Source organism: Hemitrygon akajei, chromosome 14 (genome assembly GCF_048418815.1).
Source record: "Hemitrygon akajei chromosome 14, sHemAka1.3, whole genome shotgun sequence".
NCBI classification, from domain to species: domain Eukaryota; kingdom Metazoa; phylum Chordata; class Chondrichthyes; order Myliobatiformes; family Dasyatidae; genus Hemitrygon; species Hemitrygon akajei.
Window position 1 is genome coordinate 36,481,627 of NC_133137.1, and position 27,731 is coordinate 36,509,357.

At 38.3% G+C, this 27,731-nt stretch overlaps 1 protein-coding gene across 1 annotated transcript in view; it reads right to left on the minus strand.

Moving 5' to 3' along the window:
* Positions 1-27,731, minus strand: part of ssh1b (slingshot protein phosphatase 1b) — an 83,917-nt gene that overhangs the window by 13,007 nt on the left and 43,179 nt on the right. The window contains 11 exon segments of the mRNA XM_073066961.1: positions 1,614-1,678; positions 1,681-1,762; positions 3,046-3,110; positions 6,710-6,838; positions 7,582-7,675; positions 7,967-8,161; positions 9,130-9,195; positions 9,868-9,910; positions 9,913-9,932; positions 10,911-11,032; positions 17,672-17,736. Of these exon segments, the coding sequence (XP_072923062.1) occupies positions 1,614-1,678; positions 1,681-1,762; positions 3,046-3,110; positions 6,710-6,838; positions 7,582-7,675; positions 7,967-8,161; positions 9,130-9,195; positions 9,868-9,910; positions 9,913-9,932; positions 10,911-11,032; positions 17,672-17,736 (946 nt within the window).

Sequence of the window (27,731 nt, forward strand, 5' to 3'; positions counted from 1 at the left end):
TTTTCTTTTTCTGTGGGCATACTTAGCAAACCTATAGAACAGTAACTGTAAACAATGGACACCAAACTGTGCAAATGCAGATATTAATGCAAGATCTTAAGGCACAAACTAACGGAGATGGGAGTAGACTCTCACATGGTGGATTGGATAGTGGACTACTTGACAGATAGACCTCAGTATGTGCGGTTGGGAGACTGTAGGTCTGACACGGTGGTCAGCAGCACAGGAGCGCCGCAGGGAACCGTACTCTCTCCGGTCCTGTTCACCCTGTACACATCAGACTTCCAATATAACTCGGAGTCCTGCCATGTGCAGAAGTTCGCTGATGACACGGCCATAGTGGGGTGTGTCAGGAATGGACAGGAGGAGGAGTATAGGAAACTGATACAGGACTTTGTGATATGGTGCAACTCAAACTACCTGCGTCTCAATATCACCAAGACCAAGGAGATGGTGGTGGACTTTAGGAGATCTAGGCCTCATATGGAGCCAGTGATCATTAATGGAGAATGTGTGGAGCAGGTTAAGACCTACAAGTATCTGGGAGTACAGTTAGACGAGAAGCTAGACTGGACTGCCAACACAGATGCCTTGTGCAGGAAGGCACAGAGTCGACTGTACTTCCTGAGAAGGTTGGCGTCATTCAATGTCTATAGTGAGATGCTGAAGATGTTCTATAGGTCAGTTGTGGAGAGCGCCCTCTTCTTTGTGGTGGCGTGTTGGGGAGGAAGCATTAAGAAGAGGGATGCCTCACGTCTTAATAAGCTGGTAAGGAAGGCGGGCTCTGTCGTGGGCAAAGTACTGGAGAGTTTAACATCGGTAGCTGAGCGAAGGGCGCTGAGTAGGCTACGGTCAATTATGGATAACTCTGAACATCCTCTACATAGCACCATCCAGAGACAGAGAAGCAGTTTCAGTGACAGGTTACTATCGATGCAATGCTCCTCAGACAGGATGAAGAGGTCAATACTCCCCAATGCCATTAGGCTTTATAATTCTACCGCCAGGACTTAAGAACTTTTTAAAAGCTATTATTAATACTTTTTGAGATAGTGATTTAGATGCATATAATATTTTTTTACTGAGTTAAGTATTGTATGTAATTAGTTATGCTACAACAAGTGTATGGGACATTGGAAAAAAAGTTGAATTTCCCCATGGGGATGAATAAAGTATCTATCTATCTATCTATCTATCATAAGTAAGTAGCAATAAATAATAAGCATGAAATAACAAGTTGAAAAAGTACTTAAATAAGTGTAGTTATGCCCTTTTGTTCAAGAGCCTGATGGTTGAGGAGTAGTAACTGTTTTTGAACCTGGTGATGCCAATCCAGAGGCACTCGTACCTTCTACCTGATGACAACAACAACTAGAGAAGAGCATGACCTGAGATAGTGACACCCAGGAATTTAAAGTATTCTTCAAGGTATTTTTTGAGGAATTCTCACCTAATATCATGAATCTATTTTCATGTTTCCTCAACTACAACAACTATTATTGCTTATAGTACACTGAATAATTGATAAATCTACTTATCCAGTTACTTAGATCCTGTAATCTGTAATTGAATGATTATTTTTGTCATCATAAAAAATTTGATCTTTTAACTACTTGGCTTTTGTTATGAAGTGATATGTGTCATTCCAATATGCCAGTAAGTGCGTAGAGTCCTCGTCAAGTACCCCCGTATATTGTGGTAACAGAACAATCCAAGAAAGAAGTTGTCTACTTCTCTTGTTACATTTAAGATGTACCCAACACTGCAAAGACCAGAAAAACTGTTGAGAAATTTCTGAATAATCATTTTGCTTCCAATCTATTGTTTCAATGAAGAACCAGCCACCTCAAATGATGATACAGTGTGACATAAAGCAATGAAAGCAAATACATTAGATCTTGAACCGGAATATCTAGAAAATTGGAACAGCACCAGCATGTGACTACTCAGCACATGGGATGACACGGTATTGTAGTGGTTAGTGCAATGTTTTACAGAGTGCCAACTGTAAGATGGAAGTTCGATTCCCACTGCTTCCTGTATGCTCTCCCCATGACTGTGTGGATTTCCTCCCACATTCCAAAGGCATACTGGTTAGTGTTAGGGAATTGTGGGCATATTATATTGGCACCAGAAGTATGGCAACGCTTGCAGGCTGCACAGCTTAATATTAGCTGATTTGACTTGATGCAAATAACAGTTCACTGCATGTTTTGATGTACATACAACAAATAAAGCTAGTCTTTCTTCTTTATTCAGAATGCTGGACCTTCCTTTGTACGTGCACTAAATTGGCTGAACAGCTGTTGGTTGCTTACAAATACTTCAAATACCCTGTATGAGGTGGGGTGGGGGAGAAATCAAGAGTTCCTACGAAGTCTGTATGTGTTTGTGTACACAGTTAGTAAACGTTCACTTAATGGATCTTTGTTAGTCTGAAGGACTTTGTTTCATAAAATTTGTCATGTGCTTCAATGAAGGCGAGGGGACACATTTCGATTCTCTTTCACCACACCGGCTCATGAAAACCAGTAACATTTAACAATCAGTTTGATTGAGTTAATGGAATCTGTGCAGTAAACAAGATACAATTAATTTTAAAAACTCCCTGGTCTCTGCATTCTGCCATTTTGAGACAATTTCTATAAGATGAACAATTTATAGCTTTCAGCTTATATAATTACATCTAGATGTTACTATAGTTTAAAATTTACTTTTTTTTTACAGCATCTTTACTGAAAGGAGATTGACTATATTCTGACATGTTTTCTTCCAATGGCAATCGGCATTGCCCATGAAAATCAAGGATTTATTCTACCTCCCGTTATATGAATTTTCACATAAAATACTTTCTTCAGGAAACTAACCCCTTTCTTAACCGGGGAGAGCTGTCATTCATTTGCAGATGGTAATGGTCTCTTATACAGGTAATATGTGCAGGAACTATTGTATCTCTGATTCCCCACAGTTTTTAGTGTCAATTAATAGAAAGACTGAGTTTTAAGAGCTAATGCAGCAATTACAAAGTGCAACTTGAAAGTATACTCTTTTTTTTGCCCTTATCCAGTAGCCTGAAGCTCCTCCAAATCTGAAGCATTCCACTCTGAACCCTAAAATGACAATGACTACAATCATTCTGAAATATAAGAATTATTTTCAAGAACTATTTTAATCATTGCACTAGTCACAATGTTATTCAACAGATGCTGTAAAAATATCAATACTCATTCTTATAACTCTAAGTATTAGACATGCTAGAAGGTAATTTTTATAAATTAAGTTTTTTTTGTAATGTACTTTTTATTGAAGTTCATCATATTGTACATATATATCATATAGTCATATATGCCACAAATCTCCACATAATATTTATCTGAGGAAAATATTTATCTTATAGGAAAGAGGAAAGAAAGAACAAGCAAAAGGAGAAAACTATGTACAAGTGGGGAGTGATTTTTTTTAACAGCTTATTCATTGATTTGTGAAGATAAAATCAGGGCAATGAGGTGTTATGTAGTTAAACCATTTTCCCCCAGTATGAATCAAATTGTTCCAACTTATGATCAACATAAGCTGTTATCTTCTCCATTTTGTAAATGTCCATTGTAATTTCCATCCATGCATTTAAGGTTGGGCTCTCCCGTGATAACCATTTCCTAGTAAGAGTCTTTTTACCAGCCACCAGCATAAATATAAATATTCATTAAATATTTATCTCTTTTCAACCATTCTTGAGGTATATACCCCAAATATATGGTCTTACTTTCTAAGGGTATTTCACATTTAAAGATGTCTTGCAGGGCATTGTGTATCCCCCTCCAATAGTCTTTGATAACGGGGCATTCCCAGAAAATATGATAATGGTTTGCATTTTGATTTTCACAATTTCTCCAGCAAACAGGGAGGTTGCTATCATAATGTTTTTCCATCCAAACTCCCTCCATTTCTGTGAACTGGTACACCTCCATTGATACCTTCATATTATTGTCCATTCTTCCTCAGATATAATTATCCCTCCAATTTACTATCAGGGTACCTACACATCACCACATACAACCCTGAAATTCTTTTTCTGTGGACATACTTAGCAAATCTATAGAACAGTAACTGTAAACAGGATCTGTAAACCGTAAACAAACTGCAAATGCAGATAAAAGTAAACAGCAATAAATAACGAGCATGAATTAACAATACAACAGAGTCCTTAAATAAGTGTAACTATCCTCTTTTGTTCAAGAGCCTGATGGTTGAAGGGTAGTAACTATTCTTGAACTTGGTGATGCACGTGTACCTTCGACCTGATGGCAGCAGTAAAAAAAGAGCATGGCCTTGGAGCTGACGATTTTTGATGACCAATGCTGTTTTTCTATGGCAACATTTCATGCTCGATGGTTGGGAGGGTTTTACTCATGGTGTACTGTGCCAAATCTACCAGCTTTTGTAAGATTTTATGCTCAAAGGCATTGGTGATCCAATACCAGGCCATTATAGTGGCATTAGAAAATTTTCTTGCTTAAGAGTTTTATTGTATTAAGGTAGTCATCAAATCTACACCTGGCTGCAATCCAGACAATGCAAGACATAGTTATTTAAATATCCTATTTCAGGAACAAGTGCTAATAGCAGACATTCTTAAATGTATCTGTGTAAATGAATAATCTTAAAGATTTCAGCATTTTTTGGGTCCAATTGTTTAGATAAATATTGCTTTATTTAAATCAACCAAAATATATATTATCATTGAACTCCACTCTTGTAATAAAAACTAGCACTGCTAAATCTGCTTTCCTCTACTTAATATTTCTGAGTCAGGTGAATTCCTCCAAGATATCTCTAAAATAACAATTTGCATTTACGGTATATAATACTTTTAATATACTGAAATATCTCAGGATACTTCACAGCAGTGTTACTGTCAACTTTTGTTTCATAAGGTATGTCAGGAGATATTCAGGTACAAAAAGTTTTAAGGAGCATCTTAAAGCAATAAAGACAGTGGCACTTGGAAACTGATTGATTACATTAATGTAATGTCAGGAGCAATATTTCAACATACTTTCTCCCACCAAAGCTAAAACTGGTGTAGGATAGAGTCCCCGTTGTTGTTAACTTCTTAGCATTCAATAAACAAAAGAAAAAGTGCCTCAATATCAGGGCAGGTATATGAATACAATGTCTCCCATAACAATTGACCTACGCTTGCTGTTATGTTCCACTATTCATATTAATTGAGCATCAATCCAGTAATTCCCTGCCACTTCACCTAGTACTCCTGCACATTTGCCAAAGTAACCTATATTTGATCCCATCAGGTTTTGTAGATAGCTGCTAGCCAAATGTAAGCTACTGCTCAGGACATCTCAAATATATGTGCAGTGTGATTAAACACTGAACTCTGAGATGAGACGGATGTCAATTTTTTTGCTAGTGAGTTCAAGGGAGGGGGTGTGTGGGTGGAAGGACCAGATGCACTGAACTTCTGTCCCTTTGGCTTTACTCTAGGGTTGCTGGTGTAAGAACCACAACCTCATACACTTGAATGGGATTACAGAATTTGTGAAGAAAGGCAAATGGAAGTAAGTGGTTTACTTAATATTTTAATTATTTCCTGACAACTGTCAAGCATTTTTAGTTTTTGACTCTCCCCCCACTACAATTACCAATTATTTAAATCTATATGAACTGTTTAGAAACGTCTTTGATTTCCTAAAATTGATGCACTACTCAGTGGTACACAGGGGATCTTGGTTGAGTCTCCATGTCTGGAAAAGGATGGTGTGGACAAGTTGGTTGGATCTAACCCAGAGTATAAATAAATTTAAACAAAATCAGTTTAATTGTAACTTGTATTAGGCACTCAATGATTTTAACCACACATATGAACATGTTAATATGGTTGCATTTCCTAATACATTTGATGGATTCACAGCTGGTATTACTTGTTTCAACTTAGATAATTCTACATAATATCAGTAATTTGCAAAACTTATGAGAAAGTCAGGCTCACTTTTTAAACTTGCATTGCAGTACATATTGATTCTAAAGATTTAAAGAGCTGTTATGGCAGAATGTGTGTGTGTGCAGCTTTAACTTTAGTGAGTTATAAATAGCTAAAGTTGATTATTCATTCAGATGTTGACCAACCTTTCCAGTTTTTTTCCAGATTTATCAATTGTTCATTCACATTCAGGAGCAGATATGATAGGCCAAAGGACCTGTCCTATGCTGTACTCTGTTTTTGCTAAAGAGTGTAATTCTTGTAATTGGCATTTTTTCAGGATCAGAAGATGAAGATTTTAGTATAAATTTGAACCCCCCCCCCCATCATATGCTTGGTATCAACAACTATAATCAGAATTTCTAATGGTCTAGTGAGTTCCTCCAACATTTTGTGTGTTGCTCAGGCATATATATTTTATCTGTTTGCAAAGAGAACATTCAGCAATTCCAGGCATTAAAATTAGAATATTCCAGCTGTAAAACAACAAATTTCACATCATATAAGACAGTGATAATAAACCGGATTCTGAAAATGGGGCAAGGATAGATTTTGGGAGGAGGGTAACAGTGGATATGCTGTAAAAGAAGGCACAATTAATTCATTATTGCTGGAAATATCAGAAATGTATTCTTCTAAAAGTGATTTTGTACTGAGGTAAACCTCTTTGCAATTAAACAAATCTGCAGAATAGCTAAGGAAAATCCTTACCAAGTAAAGATGATCAAATATTAGAGAAGCTTTATCCATTTGTCCTAAAACAATGAGCATTTCATTATCAATAAATCCTTTGTATTCTTTCAGGTTGCAATTCATTTGTTGTTCCAATTCATTCTGAATCTGGAAACAAAAATCTTTGGTTACAGCTACTATAAAATAATTTACATATTTTATTGTTTTGTTTGTTCTCACTTTCCTTCCTACCCCAACAATACCATTTCAAAGAGTGAAAGCTTCAAGCAGAAATTCTTTGTGCATGAATATAAAGCAATGAACTTAAATGTAGAGTGTACCTCAACTGAGCCCAAGTGGATCTTCACCATACATTAGTTGTATACTTTCCACCAGGGATTACATTGTAATCAATTACTGTGATTACATTGGGCAATTGGATTGATTAGATCCCTTCTCCAGTTAAGATCACTGGAAGAAAACTGACGTGCCTAACTGTTGTTCAAATGAAATCAGCAACCTCAGTGGAGACCAGGAATTAAGATTTACATCTTTGCATCTGTAAACTGTCGAAGTAACACACGAGGTCATTGAAACTTTACATGTAAAGTGTGCATTTTTTGTTTCAAGATTTAAGTCCTCCTTTTCGGATCTGAAAGACACGAAAACGATGGGTGCCATGTGGTCTGCAATAGTTCTTTGATAGAACAATCACAAACCAGTGTTGTTATCCTCTCTCTGTTTTCCTCCTTACCAAATACTAACGTAAGATGTTTCAATGGAAACTTTGTTCTAAATGTGCAGAAATTCTTCCAAAACCATTTTGTAAATTAATATCAGTAACTTAATATTATTCCAAAATAATATTTCTGCAATTTGAAGAAATTTGTTTGTATCACTTAATTTCTTACTTCTTTAGAAGTGACACTTTCCAAATCTTTGCTCATCATTATGCATCTTAATTTGTTTGTTATTAATTGTTCTGTTGATTCACCCTCCGTTGGTCTGTAAAAGATGTACAGAAGTAAACATAACATCCATTTTGCATGCAAACCAAAATACAACATATTCCGAATGAAAACAGAACAGAGGTGTCACTGGGTCCTGTACTATATTATGTGGCATAGACTTCTTTCAGTTTTGATCCCAATCTGCCTAATTTAGCTTCATGGATAGGACAATAAAAAACAAGTAGCATTGCCACTCCTAAAGTTACCCAAAAGTGGTACAATTTCAACCAGACCACAAAAAAATATTCAAGACTATTAAAGCTTTGAAGCTTAAATCTTCACTCACTTATCAATAAACATCAGGGGTGAATCAGGCCGCATGAACTGCAGATCTTGTATTGTATTCCATTCACTAATACAACTCTGCTCTGAGTTAATACAGCTCACATAGAAACTGGACCAAGTCAAAGCAATTCCTGATGGATAATAATTGTATCTACGAGCTATTTCACAGGATTTGTGAAGAACCTGTAGTGCTGATCTTGAAAAGAAAGATAAAAGATGTGCTTTAAACTTTTAGCTGTGTAACTTTGAAAATACATGCTTTACAGAAGTCGTCTTCATTGATAGTGACTTAGAAAGGAAATCTTCCTTTCCATGGTCCCTTGCTAAATAAAATTGAAGTCTTGTATCTCCTTAGAAATTATTCTGTTACTGAGCTGTTCTATGTTAGTTTTTTCCCCAAGAGTCAATGATAGGTTCAGATAAGTTACTGAGTTTAACAGTACAAAGAAGAAACTGTTCCAACTGTTCATCTGAGTGCTTTAGAAATTGTGCTGGTGCATCAGTTTTAATTTCTCCCTCAATCTGCAAAAGTTATCCTTTTAAGAATAACCAATACAGATTTGAACTAGATTCAAAATGAGAATAACATCAACATGTTAAAAGATTTTGCAATTTACACAAATAAATAATTATAGTATAATTGGTTACAAGATGCATAGGCCAAAGTTTACTTGGGTTTTTCCCTTAAGTACACTAACTCTAATATGATGTTGAATGCTATTCAGACTAAATCAAGTGTCTTTCCTTCTAATATCATTTAAAGTATCAGGCTAAATAAAGTTCAACTGTATAATAGACTAATTTGCAGATACCAGACATGTCTAAGCACTTCCAGTTGTGACCCTTTCTATGTTTCAGGGGTGTTTATGAAATGTTCTATCATTGGAGACATAAGGAACTAGGTCTTCCCAACTGTCTCTGGATTAGGATCACACAGAGAAGTATTTATTTTCCTTCATTTCTGCGAATCCCTATACGGCATTAACTGCCCCTGCTCACAATAACCTCCTCCCCACCCCCACGACTCACCTCAACCAAATAATCTTCAGGATAGTCTCCTAACCCTCTAACCTTAGACAAAGGTGATCGGGGCAATTTCTTTGATTCAGCACTGGTAAGGTTCCAAGGTTGCTTGACTATAGATTTTCAACCTGTATTATTTACCACATGGCTTGCACAGAGACTGGCTTGAAGATAAGAATACGGTCTGCTGTACTCACACTGAACCCACTGAAACAAAAAAAATTCATGAAACACTATCCAGATCTCATAGGATTTTATAAAACACCCGAGTCAATCTTCAGAGTGTAATTTCTGAATTATTTACTGTGAACAAATACATTAAAGTAAGTTTTCAGTGGTTTGTATGTATTCCTTTTGTACTTAAATGCAAAAAGCTGAACTTTTATTGAAGTTATTCTAGAGTGAAGCAAATGATTAGTCATTGAGCTCCCTTTTATACATATCTGGTAGCCACTAGATGTTTTGCATTAAGCAAAACTGTGGCTCTAAGTAAATGCTCCGCACACAATTTATGATCTTCTAAACAACACACCAGTAAGAATAAGTTTGGTTAAAGCACTGAAACTAAGTTGTGGAGTAAACAGATTTATCTGAGACTTACAAACTATGGCCAGTAGTGTTTTGAAGGAATGTGTTTTTTTTGGCCTCCAGCTCTTCGGCAATTGAGATTAATCATTTGGGAAAATTCTGAGTAACAAAAGCTTTTTTAAAATTACCCTCAAAACTGATGGAAACCACCAAAGTACAAAGGAATTCTTTATTTTTAAATGCAGAATTGTAGGTAAACAAGTGGATACCAATAAAGCCATATTGAGTACACCATTAATGATTTCCATTATTTTCCTTGATCAATAACAAATCAGCAAACTAGTTCCTTACCCATCTCCATCCAAGTGAATTTTCGTATCTCTCCAAAGAGGGTCATTCCTATTGTGCAAGCATTGCTGAAGAAAATTAATAACCACCGTTAAAATATTTTTAGTTTACTGAGAATTAATGTATCTTGTTAGAATGTCCTTCTTAAGCTGTAGAAAGCATTTGTTTCAATGAGACAAACAACCTTAATGCAAATTGCTGTAGTATTGCTGCACCGGAGACCAACTAGCTTCAAAGTATGTGCTACAGGTGACATCTCCCCAATCTTCCCTACAACCAAGCTGCATATAAACTGAGGACATGTCTAAGATTAGGCACTAGTTTGTTAACATAACCTCAATGGAGACACAAGAGACTGATGCTGGAATTTAGATGAAGACACAAAACACTCGAGGAACTTAGCATGTTATCTATGGAGGGAAATGGACCATTGATGTTTTGTGTCAAGAATCTTATCTGGACTGCTGGATCCTTCATCGACTGTCCATTTTTTTCCCCATTGCTGCCCCCTGACCTGCTGAATTTCTTCAGTACTTTGTGACTTGCACAACTTTATTAATCCTTTTATTCTTCTTTTCAGTGGAGCAGTCAGAAAGGGAATAATACACTCTGCAAACATCTTCAATCAAAGAAGTTTGCAGCTTTTAATGAATACTGTATCCTTGGTGCTACAGGACAGCCATCTAATACAAATCCTACTCCCTTGCACGTGTCACACACAGCTCTGTATTTTCTCTACTTCCAAAAGTCATCCAAATTCTTCTTATAAAATCTGTCTCTGCGATGTAATGATGGTCTAAGTTTGACCTTGGTAGGCTTGTATATAGTATTTAAGGTACTTTTAAATGTAATGAGGACTTCTGTTCCCTTGTCCTTTGATAGGGATAAAAAGAATCTTCAATTCCTTTCTAATCCTCAGTTAGCCAAACAACTTACTTAACAAAATATTAAAACACTTCAAAAGAAATATTCTCTTGGGTCTCAATCTCATCCTTATTCTTTACTGCCACCCACCCTCACCTCCTGCACAAGTACCTACTTCATACCTTTCTTTGCTTGCAAAATCAATTCCCAGAAGAATATTCTCCTCTGTATCCTTACATCCATTTGTATACACAATCACCATATAACGGATTCGATCAGCTGACATGCTTTCCAGACGTACGGCCTGGTTAGAAAAAACATTTCCAAATGGTTTCACCAAGAGGTTGATTAAAGCAGCATTTATTGTATCCAATGTTCATCTGTTTTGGTCCCTCAAGCATTGTACCAAAAGTTATTTTTGAGAAGTTATTTTAATACCACAACTGTATGGTTCATCAAATTTAACAATATCCTCCTGAGTATTCGCATACTCTATTTGCAACAGGAGTTACTAAATAGCATTCAGGTATAGGAAATCCAATCAGAAACAAGAGAAAATCTTGTTTTTCTTATTTGCAGATGCTGGAAATCCAGGCAACACACACAAAATGCTGGAGGAACTCAGTCAAAATGGTGACTGTACTTTTTTCCATAGATGCTGCCTGGCCTGCTGAATCCCTTCAGCATTTTGTGTGTGTTGTTCAGAAATGGGTACCATTTTTCCTCTCCCAAACTGAATGGGAGAAAAAGATCATTTCAAACACTAACTGTGGCCAGCCAATGCAACACTGCCTTGGAATCAAACAAGCTTTCCTAATCTGTATGGTTCATGAATTCACTGCAAAAAGTGTCCCAAAGTGGTGGAGGCTCAACATTGGCAAAGCAAAAAATTAATGGTCCAAGAATCTAGCGCAGTGGCAGTTACAAACTAATTTTAAGAAGTTGAACATTGGTTACTTTACAGACTTTTACTTTGGATAGCGGGGAAAACCTGTAGTTCAGAAAGGGTCCACGTAGCATTTGAAAATCTTGGTTAGAATCAGAAATCTAACAACAAATCTTCCTAAATTTAAACATGACATAACATCACATAACCATTGAGCATGTGTGTGTGGGGGGGGGGGGCAACCTCCTTCCGTTTAAGCAAGATCGCCCTCCTAGCCATAAGAGAAATAAAAGCCAGTACCTGCAAATGAGAAGGCTCCAAAATTATAGCTGTTTCCTCAACAATACCAAATAAGGCAGTCAAAGGATTGGGCTTAAAATTAACTTTAAAAAGTACAGAAAAAGTTTGGAATACACCTTTCCAATATTTTTCAAGCCTCGAACATGACCAAAATATATGAATTAATGAGGCCTCTCCATTATTAACTCTGTCACAATAAGGAGATATATCTGCAAAAAAACGAGAGAGCTTTTCTTTAGACATATGATCCCTATGTACCACTTTAAACTGTAGGAGGGGATGATGGGCACATAATGATGAAGAATTAACCATTCTGAAAATAGCCCTCCAGGTCTCATCAGATACTGAAGTCTGTAAATCCTTTTCCCAATCTTTTTTAATTTTGTCTAAAGGAGCCATTCTCAGTCCCAACAACAGACCATAAATATAAGATACTGAGCCATTATCAAAAGGTTTCAAATTAAAAATTACATCTAATGTTCTTATCTGGGCTGGTATGTAGTTTAGATCTTAAAAAATCTCTGATCTGTAGATATTGAAAGAAGTGGGTATTTGATAGGTTATATTTCACAGAGAGCTGCTCGAAAGAAGAAAGATTCCCTCCAACAAACAGATCCTGGAATCGTTTAATGCCTAATCTATCCCATTCTCTAAAAAAACAGATCAGTCGTAGATGGTTAAAAAAAAATTAGAAAAAAATAGGACCAGAGAGGGAAAATTTCAATAAACCAAAATGTTTTCTAAACTGTAGCCAGATCCTCCAAGTGTGTTTAATAACCAAACTATTAGGATTTTAGCATCAACTTTGAGTAAAGAGATTGGTCTGTATGAAGAGCATTGAGTGAGATTTTTATTCTTTTTAAGAATCAGCGAAATGGAAGTTTCATGAAAAGACTGTGGCAATCTATCCACCTTGAAGGAATCAGTAAGGGTAGAACATAAACAAGGTATAAGCAATGAAGAAAAAGCCTTATAAAATTCTCCAGAGAATCCGTCAGGTCCTGGAAATTTCCCAGAATGCAATGAATGTATAGCCTCTGTGATTTCCTTCTGAGAAATAGGTTGATACAACTGCTTTCGATTATCACCCGAAAGTCCAGGAATATTTAATTGGTCTAAAAAATTGTTTATTGCAGTAGTATCTTTAACAGAATCAGAACTATACAATTTAGAATAAAATTCTCTAAAAGATAGATAGATAGATAGATACTTTATTCATCCCCATGGGGAAATTCAACTTTTTTTCCAATGTCCCATACACTTGTTGTAGCAAAACTAATTACATACAATACTTAACTCAGTAAAAAAAATATGATATGCATCTAAATCACCATCTCAAAAAGCATTAATAATAGCTTTTAAAAAGTTCTTAAGTCCTGGCGGTAGAATTGTAAAGCCTAATGGCATTGGGGAGTATTGACCTCTTCATCCTGTCTGAGGAGCATTGCATCGATAGTAACCTGTCACTGAAACTGCTTCTCTGTCTCTGGATGGTGCTATGTAGAGGATGTTCAGAGTTATCCATAATTGACCGTAGCCTACTCAGCGCCCTTCGCTCAGCTACCGATGTTAAACTCTCCAGTACTTTGCCCACGACAGAGCCCGCCTTCCTTACCAACTTATTAAGACGTGAGGCGTCCCTCTTCTTAATGCTTCCTCCCCAACACGCCACCACAAAGAAGAGGGCGCTCTCCACAACTGACCTATAGAACATCTTCAGCATCTCACTACAGACATTGAATGACGCCAACCTTCTTAGGAAGTACATTCGACTCTGTGCCTTCCTGCACAAGGCATCTGTGTTGGCAGTCCAGTCAAGCTTCTCATCTAACTGTACTCCCAGATACTTGTAGGTCTTAACCTGCTCCACACATTCTCCATTAATGATCACTGGCTCCATATGAGGCCTAGATCTCCTAAAGTCAAAAGTGTCATTTATTTCAAAATGGTCAGTTTTCATATCACCACTGGTTTTGCAAATTCATTTAATTTGCTGTTTAGCTACAGAGGTCTTCAATTGATTAGCCAATAGTTTACCAGTTTTTTCTCCATGTATATAGAATTAGCTTCTATCATTTAAAAGTTGGCTTTCAATTGGATACATTATAAGAAGATCATATTTAGTTTTAATTTCAATATGTCTTTTGTATAGTTCAGGGTCTGGTGCCACAGCATATTTCTGGTCTAACTGTTTTAATTGATTAACTAAACCAGTTCTCTCTTATTAGCTTTTTTCTTAATATATGCAGTATAGGAGATAATTTGTCCTCTTAAAATATGCCTTAAAATCATCCCAAATGATAAGACTAGAAGTCTCTTCCAACGCATTTTCTTAAAAAAAAGTAATTTGATTCTCCAGAAATTTTAAAAAGTCCTTATCAGATAACAAAGTTAAATTAAAACACCAGGATCTGTTCATATGAGTGAAACCAGGAAGATTTAAAGATAGAAATACAGCAGAATGGTTGAATACAGCTATTTCTTTGTAATCAATGGATCAAACTAATGGAATCATTTGACTAGCAATAAAAAAATAGTCAATCCTGGTATAGGAATGATGGACATGAGAGAAGAATGAATACTCCCTTTCTGCTGGGTGAAAAAAAATGCCAGACATCAACAATATCACACTTCATTGGAAAGGACTGAATAAATAAAGCTGATTTATTAGGTGTGGCTGATTTAAGAGAAGAACGATCTAATACTGGGTCTAGACAACAATTAAAATCTCCTCCCATCACTAAAGAATAAAATCTCAAATCTGGCAGGAATGAAAAGAAACGCTCAAAAAGTCCTGGGTCATGAATGTACACATTAACAAATACAATTAATTTATTATCTAGTTTCCCTAAGATTATGACAAATCACCCATTAGGATCACAGACAACTTTATGTTGAACAAAAGAAATTGTATTATCTATAAAAATCAAGGCTCCGAGATTTTGCTCTGAATGAAGAATGAAATTGTAGACCCCTCCACCGATTAAAAAGGCATGCTTTGTCACAACTACGAACATGCGTTTCTTGTAGAAAAATAATGGGGGCCCTTAACTTTTTAATATAAACAAAAATCTTACTCCATTTCACAGGATGATTTAACCTTTTCACATTAAAACTAAGTAAATTAATATTTCGATCCATTATAAATTCTAATTAACAGAAGAGTTAAAAGATCTGATCATAAATTATTAGAACCAGAGAACGAACCATAAAATAAGGTACTCAAACAGAAAATTTGGATGGTAGCCCAAAACAGCTTCCAAAAAGAAAAAAGAGACCCCACCCTCCTCCCCTCCCAAAGCCAAAAAGCCGGCCAAAGAACAGTCAGCATGCTAAACCCTAAAAACAACCTTCCCAAAGAAATCCTGCTGGCAAAACTCCAATCAACCAAGATTATTATGTTCCTACCAAGACAAAACAGAAAAAAAACTTAGATCAAAAATCCAAAACATAAGAGGATTCATTTTAACAATTTCAAAACAAAGTATATAGAAAAACTACAAAAAAATAAAGTAGTAAAAATATCAAAGAAAATATCAAAAAACAAGATACATAAACAGTCAAAATGCAGGTTTATTAAAATCTTATTCTATCCAACATTAAAAAGATAATTACTCTTATAAGAGATGTAACACAATTAAACTTCTGCTTTCAAAAACTTCTGAGCGTGTTCAACCGATCCCAGCCATTTCTGCACACTATTTTTCAGAACGATTCTAAGACGTGCAGGGAAACAAAGGGAGGGCTTAAACCCTTTATTATAAAGCAGCGACATGACCTCTTTGTACTTAGCATGTTCAGCCATAACCTCCAGTGTATAATCTTCCACGAATCTGATCATCTTCCCTTTGTAATCGATCATTCCTATTCGACGGGTATTAAAAGCTCCTTAGTATGAAATTTGTGAAAACATAAAATAACCGAACTAGGATGCTCTCCCAACTTTGGTTTGGGGGCCAGTGACCGGTTGGCGTGGTCCAATTTAGGCACAGACGGCAATAAATCAGGGAATAGCTGCTTCAGAAAGCTTGCAAAGAACTCCGTGGGGTGGGCACTTTCAATTGATTCTTCAAGACCCAGAATATGTAGATTGATCCTTCTGCTTCTGCTTTTCAGGTTGGTAATCTTTTTTGTTAATTCTTCATTAGATGATGATAATCCTTTATCATGTCTTTAGCTTCTAAGTCTGCTTCCAGTATCAACAAAGTTTCTTTATTCTACTTAATTCGCTTTTCATGTTCAATTAGAGTTTGTTGAATAGTGTCCAACTTAACATTAAGATGTTGAAATTCCTCAGAGTTCTGTTCTTTGCTTTTTAAGGGAATCTCCAATTGATTCCAAAGTGGTTGGAGAATCATCTTATTTTTCTTTTGCAGAGGATTTGGTCTTTCTCAAAGACATAATAGAGCAATATTAAGATTTATAATAAGGTTTCAAAAAACTGGTAGGAAACAAAAAGATAGGTAAGGTAAGAGCAAGTTCAAAAAGATGCTACCCCATCGGCTGCCAGCAGGGAATCCGAAATGCAGTGATCAGACACAGAAACTGAATGCAGCAGACAAGAGATGTATCAAATCAACACCCCTTCTAAACTGGAAGAAGTCCAGCACTGCTGTCAGCTCTGAACTCACAGAAACCACTGAAACTCAAGTACACCACTCTATAGTCCACAGAAGTCTTGTCAGAAGTGGTCTTCATGGCAGAGTTGCTGATAAAAAGCCATTCCTCCATGTGGAAACAAAGCCAGGAAATTCACCTGTTTACAAAAACATAAGGACTGCAATGCTGAACAATAGCAGCAAGTGCTCTGGACTGATGAGGCAGTTTGTTCGTAGAAGAGCTAAGAGAACTACATGGATGAGTGTCTACAGTCAACAGTGAAGAACAGTGGAGGTTTGCTGCAGGTTTGGGGCTGCATTTCTGTAAATAGAGTTGGTGATCTGGTCAGAATTAATGCAACCCTCAATGCTAAGAAATACAAGCATTTTCTCGTCTATTATGCAATACCATCAAAGAGGTGTCTGATCAGTCCCAACTTCATTCTGCAGCAGCACAATGACACCAAGTACACAGCCAAGGATAAAGAACCATCTTCGGTGAAAAGAAGATCAGAGTTCTGCAACATATGGTGTAGCTTCCACAGAGCCCTAATCTCAACATCATCAAGATTACATGGAGAGACACAAGCAAATGAGACAGCCCAAGTCTGCAGAAGAACTGTGGCAAATTTTCCAAGATGCTTTATAAGCTGGTTTTCTTATAAAACTGCACAACCTAAGAGAATTTGTATTCATTCTCACCTGTACCTAAGAGAATTGCACTTTTTACTGCTCTTAATTGTAATTTTTTGATATTTAGAAACTTTTTGTTTCATTATTTTTGAAAGCATCTTCACTTTAGTTTTTTTAACATGTGCCTGAGACAGTACATGTACATAATGAACATTGTACATAAAAGCTACAAATGACGCTTGCTTTCATCTGCTGCACAAGAATTTCATGTACTTTCTCTATTTTTAATCTTCCATTTTTCAAATAACTTCCTGTTTTTGCCAAAGTAGATAACCTCACATTTATGCATTTACCATACATTTGAACAATTAGTTGATCTGTCCAAAATCACCATGGAACCTCTCTGAATCCACCTCACTCTCCCACTGAGCTTTGGTTGAGATATTATATACAATTTCCTCAGCTACATCATTAACATGTGCCATTTATCCCTTTGGCCCCAGTAATCAGTTAGCAGCTCTCTTACCAGCTTTATCCTGTCTTCAGGACGAAGATGGTTGATCATTACTTGAAGATGTAGTTGTAAATCTCCTGCTTCAAATAAAAAAAAACACTGAAAAATACATTTTCAGATACTTTTATTGATAATTTTAAATGGGGATATTGTAGCGGTGTGCTACACTCAGCGCTAAAATAACGACACGGAGTCGGTAAACTGCAGTTAAAGAAGATTTTATTCGAACTTCGCGGCTTCTCTTTAAAGCCTCCCTGATCCCACCCTCCCCGGGCGCGGATGCTGTAGGAGGCACGTATTCACAGTCCCGCGCGAGCTTTTCCCTTTGTTGGTGAAGCAGACCTGGCGCCCTTTTGGGACTGGCCTTTATGCCAGCACGCTGGCTATTTGTGAGCCGGTTCGAGTGCGCTAGGAAGTGGGTCGCCACAATATCTTTGAAAGAATAGCCACAAAAAGAAATGCCTGATTACATCTTGAAAGTTATCAATCATGTACTGACAACCTTTTCCCTCCCAACTTTGAATCCAGCAGCAGTATTATTAGCATTTTTTATTTAAAATATTGACAAGAAAATCCTTTAAGTCGAAAATAAAATCATTTACAAATTCAAATAATTAAAAGATAGATAGATAGATAGATACTTTATTCATCCCCATGGGGAAATTCAACTTTTTTCCAATGTCCCATACACTTGTTGTAGCAAAACTAATTACATACAATACTTAACTCGGTAAAAAATATGATATGCATCTAAATCACTATCTCAAAAAGCATTAATAATAGCTTTTAAAAAGTCCTGGCGGTTGAATTGTAAAGCCTAATGGCATTGGGGAGTATTGACCTCTTCATCCTGTCTGAGGAGCATTGCATCGATAGTAACCTGTCGCTGAAACTGCTTCTCTGTCTCTGGATGGTGCTATGTAGAGGATGTTCAGAGTTTTCCATAATTGACCGTAGCCTACTCAGCGCCCTTCGCTCAGCTACCGATGTTAAACTCTCCAGTACTTTGCCCACGACAGAGCCCGCTTTGATCTCACTATCATAATTACCATTAAATTCTATGGTGTGTGGATCCTCCAGGCATGTGAGCAAAGACACAATTTGTTAATATTTGTTAAAAAATTCCTCCTATACAAGGACTAAAATATGTATATAAACCAGGAAGAAGATAAATAGACTTAAATGACTTTTATCCTTTTAACAGGTAACAAAAAAAGCCAAAATACTGAAGATGCTTTGACAACCTTCTAAAGCAACAGTCATATGAAATGCTTGTTCCCATCTGAAACATGGACTGCATAACATGTTTTTTATTATAAATCTTATGTATTATTAATATAAGGGAAACCATATTCATAATAGAGTACTGCTCACTTCAGTCCACTCGAGCACTGCCTTCAACTCTTTCCAGTACAGAACGTACAAATTTAATCAAGTTTCTAACTTGTATTCATTCTCACCTGGTTTTGCCATCAGAAAATTGTCTCAGACAACATTGTCCTTATCAACTCTAGAGAACTCCCATCTGTTACCACAGAACTCAGTTCCCTTATCCCGTACTACTCGCTTCTACCTCCCACTCAAGATCCAGAAACCTGACCGTTCAAGTAGGCCTACTATCTCTGCCTGCTCCTGCCCCACTGACCTCATATTCTCATACCTCAACTCCATTCTATTCCTCATGATTCAGCCCCTTCCCTCATACATCCACAGCTTTTCTCATGTTCTCGATCTCCTCAGTAACCAAGTTCCCTGGCCCTGACCACCTCATTTTCAGCATGGATGTCCAAACACTGTACACTTTGTTCCCCCATCAAGAAGGTCAAAAGTTCTCCACTTCGTTCTCAAGAAAAGAACCAACCAGTTACCCCTCCATGACCACTCCCTCTGTCTGGCAAAACTGGTCCTCACCCTCAACAATTTTTACTTCGGCTCAAGCTATGCCTACCTCTTCACTGGTTTGTCAAACAGTCCATGTCCCAAGCTTTTTCTGGCAATGATCCCCAACTCTTTCTCCACTATTGACAACTGTATTGGTGCTGCTTCATGCACCCATGCTGAGCTTGTCAATTTCATCAACTTTGCTTCTAACTTCCACCCTGCCCTTAAATTCACTTGGTTCAGTTCTGCAGTGGATAGAGGGGAACAGGTGAATGTTGTATACTTGGATTTCTAGAAGGCATTCGATAAGATGCCACACGAGAGACTCATAAATAAGATATGGATGCATGGAGTCAGAGGAAGTATATTGGCATGGATAGTGGATTGGTTATAGAACCATAGAACATTACAGCACAGAAACAGGCCCTTTGGCCCTTCTTGGCTGTGCCAAATCATTTCTCTGCCTAGTCCCACTGACCTGCACCTGGACCATATCCCTCCATACTCCTCTCATCCATGTACCTGTCCAAGTTTTTCTTAAATGTTAAAAGTGAGCCTGCAGTTACCACTTCATCTGGCAGCTCATTCCCACCACTCTCTGTGTGAAGAACCCCCCCCCCCCCCCCATGTTCCCTTTAAATTTTTCCCCTTTCACCCTTAACCCATGTCCTCTGGGTTTTTTTCTCCCCTAGCCTCAGTGGTAAAAGCCTGCTTGCATTCACTCTATCTATACCCATCATAATTTTATTTCTATCAAATCTCCCCTCATTCTTCTACGCTCCAGGGAATAAAGTCCTAACCAATTCAACTTTTCTCTGTAACTCAGTTTCTCAAGTCCCAGCAACATCCTTGTAAAACTTCTCTGCAATCTTTCAACCTTGTTAATATCCTTCCTGTAATTCAGAGACCAAAACTGCGCACAATACTCCAAATTTGGCCTCACCAATGCCTTATACAACCTCACCATAAAATTCCAACTTATACTCAATACTTTAATTTATAAATGTCAATGTACCAAAATCTCTCCGTACGACCCTATCTACCTATGGCGCCACTTTTAGGGAATTATGTATCTGTATCCCCTGATCCCTCTGTTCTACTGCTGTCCTCAGTGTCCTACCACTTACCTTGTATGTTCCACCTTGGTTTGTCCTTCCAAAGTGAAATACCTCACACTTGTCTGCATTAAACTCCATCAGCCATTTTTCAGCTCATTTTTCCAGCTGGTCCAAATCCCTCTGCAAGCTTTGAAAACCTTCCTCACTGTCCACTGCACCTCCAATCTTTGTATCATCAGCAAATTTGCTGATCCAGTTTACCACATTATCATCCAGATCATTGATTTAGATGACAAATAACAATGGACCCAGCACTGATCACTGTGGTACACCACTAGTCACAGGCCTCCACTCAGAGAAGCAATCCTCCACTACCACTCTCTGGCTTCTCCCATTGAGCCAATGTCTAATCCAATTTACTACCTCACCATGGATACCTAGCGACTGAATCTTACTGAAGTCCATGTAGACAACATCCACTGCCTTCCCTTCATCCACTTTCCTGGTAATCTCCTTGAAAAATTCTAATAGTTTGGTTAAACATGACCTACCACACACAAAGCCATGTTGACTCTCCTGTCTATCCAAATACTTGGAGATCCTATCTTTTAGTACTCCTTCCAATAATTTATCTACTACTGACATCAAACTTACCGGCCTATAATTTCCCGGTTAACCAATAGAAGGCAGAGAGTTGGTATAAATGGGTGCTTCTCCAGTTGGCGGTCAGTGGTGAGTGAGATGCTGCAACTGTTCACCATTTACATTGATGATTTGGAAGAGGGGACTGAGTGTAGCGTAGCAAAAGTTGCTGATGACACTAAACTGAGTGGGAAAACAAATTGTATAGAAGATGTGGAGAATCTGCAGAGGGACATAGATAGGTTAAGTGAGTGGGCCCAGGTCTGGCAGATGGAATACAATGTTGGTAAATGCGAGATCATCCACTTTGGAAGGAATAATAGAAGAGCAGATTATTATTTAAATGGTGAAATATTGCAGCATGCTGTTGTGCAGAGGGACTTGGGAATGTTCATGAATCGCAGAAAGTTGGCTTACAGGTACAACAGGTTATTAAGGCGGCAAACAGAATGTTGGCCTTCATTGCTAGAAGCATTGAATTCAAGAGCAGGGAGGTCATGCTGCAGCTATACAGAGTACTGGTGAGACCACACTTGGGAGTACTGTGTGCAGTTCTGGACTCCATACTTGATTTTTGGAGTCAGTGCAGAGGAGGTTTATCAGGTTGTTTCCAGGGATGAAGGGGTTAACCTATGAGGAGAGATTGAGTCGCCTAGGACTATACTCTCTGGAGTTCAGAAGAATGAGAGGGGATCTTATAGAAACACATAAAATTTTGAAAGGGATAAATAAGATAGAAGTAGAAAAGTTGTTTCCATCGGTAGGTGAGACAACTTGGGGACATTGCCTCAAGATTCAGGGGAGAAGATTTAGGACAGAGAAGAGGAGAAACTGTTTTTCCCAGAGAGTGGTGAATCTGTGGAATTATCTGCCCAGGGAAGCAGCTGAGGCTTCCTCACTAAATATATTTAAGAATCAGTTAGACTGGTTTTTACATAGTTAAGGGAATTAAGGGTTATGGGGAAAAGGCAGTTAGATGGAGCTGAGTTTACAGACAGATCAGCCATGATCTTATTGAATGGCAGAAGAGACCTGATGGGCCAGATGGCCTACTCCTGCTCCTATTTCTTATGTTCTGACAGCTCCCTCCCCCTTCTAGGTCTCCCTGTCTCCATTTCTGGAGACAAAACTACTAATTGCCATGGTTATCTTGACTATACCTCTTGTCACCCTGTCTCCTGTAAAGAAAAGAAACATTATTCCCTTTTCTCAGTTCCTTTGACTCCACCGCACCTGTTTCCAGGATACAACTTTCCTTTCCAGGACATCAGAGACGTCTGCCTTCTTCAAAGAACGGGACTTCCCTTTCTCCACCATTGATGATGCCCTCACCTGCATCTCCTCCATTTCCTGAACATCCATTCTTACCCCACCTTCTTGCCACCTTAACAGTGATAGAGTTCCTCTTGTCCTTACCTACCAACCCATAAGCTGCATCTTCTGAATCCGACGCATCCAACACATTGTCCACAACTTCTGAAAGGAACCTACCAAACATATCTTTACCTTCCTTCCCCCACCACTTTCCAAAGAGATCAGTCCCTCTGTGATTCCCTTGTCCATTCGTCCCTACCTGGCACTTATGCCTGCACGATGCCAAAGTGCTACACCTGCCCATACACCTCCTTCCTTACCTCCACTCAAGGCCCCAAACAGTCCTCCCAGGTGAGGCAACATTTCATGTGCAAATCTGCTGGGGCCATCTATTGTGTCCAGTGCTCTTGATGCAACCTCTTCTACATTAGCGAGACCCATTGTAAATTGGGGTACCGCTTTGTTGAGCGCCTCCACTCCATCCGCAAAAAGTGGAACTTCCCAGTGGCCAAATTCCAATGTGTTGGTCCATGGCCTCCTCTTGTGCCAAGATGAGGCCATCCTCAGGGTGGAGAAGCCACACCTTATATTCTGACTGGATAGCCTCCAATCTGATAGGATGAATATCAATTTCTCCTTCCAATTAAAAAAATCACCCCCTTTCTATTCACCACTCTGGCCTCTTACCCACCTATCTCATCCTCCTGCATCCCTTGCTCCTTCCCTTTCCCCCACAGTCCACTCGCCTCTCACATCAGATTTTACTTATCACCTTCTAGCTATCCTCCTCCTCCTCCTCCCCCCATCTTTTTATTCTGGCATCTTCCCCCTTCCTTTCCAGTCCTGAAAGAGTGTCTTGGCTCAAAACACCAACTGTTTATTTCTTTCATTTCCAAATATGCCTGACCTGCTGAATTCCTTGAGCATTTTTTCTTTTTTAAAATTAATTTTTGAGTTTTTATAATGCAACAAAAACAATAAAAAAGACTTATACAGTGCAAAACAAACATATCAAAGTACAATTCATATTAAGCAAAGCACCCATAGTAGAATCGTATAAAGTTAGTTACCACCCCACCCTCCAAGCCAACTTAATGATATATAAAAATGTTAATCAGACCTATATCACCACGGAGCTGTATTTATAAAACCTCCAGCGTTTTGTGTGTTTTGCTGCTTATTCCTTTCCTTTTCTCCTTTTCAGTTGCTAGATCAATAACCAATATGCACTTCAAACCCAATGACTCCTATAACACCACCTTTCAAACTTCTTGTAAGAGCTCCATTCCATTCTCCTGGTTTTTCCAGCTCTATTTTATCTGTATTTGTGATCACACTGCATCCCAGATATTTCCCTCTTCTATTCACCATTATCAAATCAGCATTCAATCATTTACGCTCCAACCAACTGTCCTTCTGTAGCATAGGACTCTTCCTGCATTCTGAAGCAATTGTTTATTCCATGACTCCCTAACTCATTCATCTACCTCTACTAAAAAGCACTTCTTTTTATGCAATTGGAGGAGCTAGACAGTGTGATTCACAAGGATGTTGCCAGGACGAAGGACTTGAATAAGGAGAGATTAGATAGGTTGTAGGTCTGTTTTCCCTGGGATGAAGAAGACTGAGAGTTGACAAGATAGTGGCAAATACTAAAATTATAAGAACCAGGTAGATAACCAGTGTCTGTTTTCCATGGTAGGGGAGTCTAAAATTGGAAGGGATAGGCTTAAGGTACAAGGGGGGAGGTTTAAAGAGTATCTGATGAATTTGTACCTGAAATGAGTGACAGAGATGGTGGAGGCAAAAAAAAACATTAAAGAGGCATCTGTACAGATACTTGAATGAGTGATGCTCAGAGGTACATAGAATTAATCCAGTCAAGTGGGATTGGTTTTGACAGGCACAGTGATCAATAAAGGTGCAATACACTGAAGACCTGTTTCTACACTGTGCAAATCCAAGTTATCCCCTACTGTGGGTTAATTTCACAATAGGTTAAAGGGGCATTGAAGATATGTGAAAGAGAATAAGTTGCAGGGGTATAAAAAGATTAGGAGAGGAGAAATGTCAAATGATAGAGCTCCTGAGAAATATTATGAGTCAACTGACCTCCTTTCATGTGAATATAGGATATTGACTTAACAATAGGAAAAACAATGAAATCTATACATCTCACACTATAAGCCATATTTCCATATTTGGAAAATCAAAGCAATTACATTTGGATCTTGCCACTGTTACGGATTCAGCAAAAATAAATATATAAGTGAGGCAGGGTTTTTTTAATAACAAATAAAACATTTATTAAACACTGAAAAACAAACCCCCAAAAGTAAACAAACCACTAACGTAACCGGAAATCAGCTGCTGTGCGGCAGCTTAAACAGTTCTTAAAGGAATAAAGCAAAAACAGTTCTTAAAGTGATGTTGCAAAAACAGTTCTTCAAAGTAGTACTGTAAATGTTCAAAATGCTTACAGTCCATTAAAGGAGAGACTTTTTAGATGATTTAAATTCTCTTTCACGTCGTGTTGTTGTGGTTCCCAGTCGAACTATACTTTTCCCGGAGAATTTACGAAGATGAAAATGAAATGGCTTAAAGGCTCTGACCTTTCCTTTACAAAACTGTACCCAACCCTTTCTGCTATTATTCATAGGGGTTACCAGGGGACAGCCAACGAATTCCTTCCGAATGAGGATCAAACAAGGTCAAACCTGTTTCACCGTCGAAATCGACTTTCCTTGATCTTTTAGCTCCCGAACTCCGATCGTCACTCTCCACTGATTTTTAACTGGCAGTATTATAAAGAAACTGCCGGCAATGACCTTTTAAACTTTAGGCATTAAATAAAACTCCACCTTTCAACCAAACTGCATCATAATATTGGACCACACAGTGGCATGGAGTCAAAATGGCAAATCCAGCCACGAACTGCCCCGCCTCACAGGGAGGGGTCCTCCTTTTATACCCTGTAAAAAAAAACTGTCACATGACCTCTACTGGCGGGAAAATGACATCACTCCACCATCACAAGACCACTACCTTAAGTCCAGTATAACTTCAACACCACTGTCACGTGACAAGTACAAGATACCCACGGGTACGTAACACCTCCCTCCAAAAAAAAATTTTGGTCTGTCAAGAACAAAATTTTAATAATTATTTACAAGGAAGAAAAACAAATGTATAAATTTTATAACATACGCAGTATACATAGTATCGTCATATAACATCTTACAACTCACAATACAGTAGGAGTGTTACAATTGTAAAAAAAACCACTCCAAAAAAATTACATTGTACATTCAACATCAAGATAGACAATCAGCAACCACATTATCTTTACCTTTAATATGAGTTATCACAATATTGCACTCTTGTAACATCAAATTCCAATTTAATAACCTTCTGTTTTTCTTTTTCATCTTACTCAGAAACACTAATGAATTATGATCAGTGTAAACAATAAGTGGTTTTTGAGTTGTACCAACATATACGTCAAAATGTTCCAAAGCTAAAACGAGATAACAATTCCTTCTCTATTGTCGAATAGTTTCTTTGATGCTTATTAAATTTCTTAGAAAAGTAAGCTACTGGATGATCAACCTCATCACCCTCATTCCTTTGCATTAATACTGCTCCTGCAGCCTCATCACTAGCATCTACAGCTAATGAAAAAGGTTTTTCAAAGTCAGGTGCCTTAAGCACAGGTTGTTGACATATCATAGTTTTCAATTTTTCAAATGCTTCTTGACAAGGCACTGTCCACACAAACTTCACATTCTTCTGCAAAAGGTTAGTTAATGGAAGGGCAACATTAGCAAAATTCTTACAAAATTTTCGATAATATCCTACCATTCCCAAGAATCTTCTGAGAGTTTTTTCCCCCGTTGGAGTGAGAATCTCTAAAATTGCCTGAACTATTGTGTTATGCCATCGGCCCCCTCCTTTGTGAGAATCTCAAGAACCCAAGTCAAGAGGGGGGTCAGCTGACCCAAAAGAGGAAGGGACGTGCTGAATAGACACAGGGAAATGGGAGAGAGAGAGAGAGACCACGTTCTCCCAAGAAGCAGAATAAAGGTGACCTTGACTATTGTCTCATGGAGACCACGTGAAAAGCCCTCGGGCAAAGTGGGCTGGTTGAGAGAGAGATCGCATCACCTGCAACCTGATTGACACCTGCGATCCCGTGAAGAAGTATAAAGGAGGGTCTGAGGGGGGGAACCCTCAGACGCACCCAGGAGACAAAGGAAGCACGATATCGATTCCCGTGGGAGCGGGAATCCATTCTGAAGGAAGCCACGTGCGTTAGATTCCAACTTTTGAATCTGTGGCTAGAACCAACGAAAGACTGCTTTTAGCTAACAACGGGGAAGTCTGCTCCCCTGATTCCAAGGATTTGCTCTGCCAAGACGACGGGCAAGTGTTTATCTTTTCCAAATCATCTCTTTCTCTCTACAACGTGAAAACCCCAGCGGTTCCCAAAAGGGAAAAGCCTGCAAACTTCTGAGTGACTCTTTATATTTCAATTGGACTCTGTATTAACCCCTAGACAACTGTAGAGCTTATTTCTGATTGATTATGGTTACACCGGTGTTTTAGATTGAGTTTGACGATGTATATGATCTGAATGTTTTGTATTAACCATACGTTTGTGCCCTTTTCGAATAAAACGTTTGAAAATAGTAGCATCCGACTCAGCTGATCCATCTATCTTTGCTGGTAAGTTACCTGGTTACGGGGTTACGTAACAAGTGGGGGCTCGTCCGGGATTTGAAACCAAACGGGAGGGTCAGTGAATCGGGCTGTAAGTCCAAACTTAAATCTGGTTACGCAGGTAGCCAGACGGGAAACCAGCAAAGATGGATGTGGGTGAATTTATGAGAAACCCGACGGTAGAGGCGCTAGAGAAGGCTACAAAATCAGACTTGGTAAATTTGGCGCAGGCGTTAGACCTCACAGCGGTGAAGCCAGCAATGAAAAAGCAGGAAGTGCGAAGGGTCATACAACAGCATTACGTTGGGAAGAAGGTGTTTGCAGCTGAGGATTTGGAAAATATTCCCGAAAGGAGATTAGCGAGTGGGACAGATCAGGCAGAGTTGGAGAAAGCAAGGCTGGCCCATGAGCTTAAAGTAAAGCAGCTAGAAGTAGAAGCAGCTGAGAAGGCTGCAGAG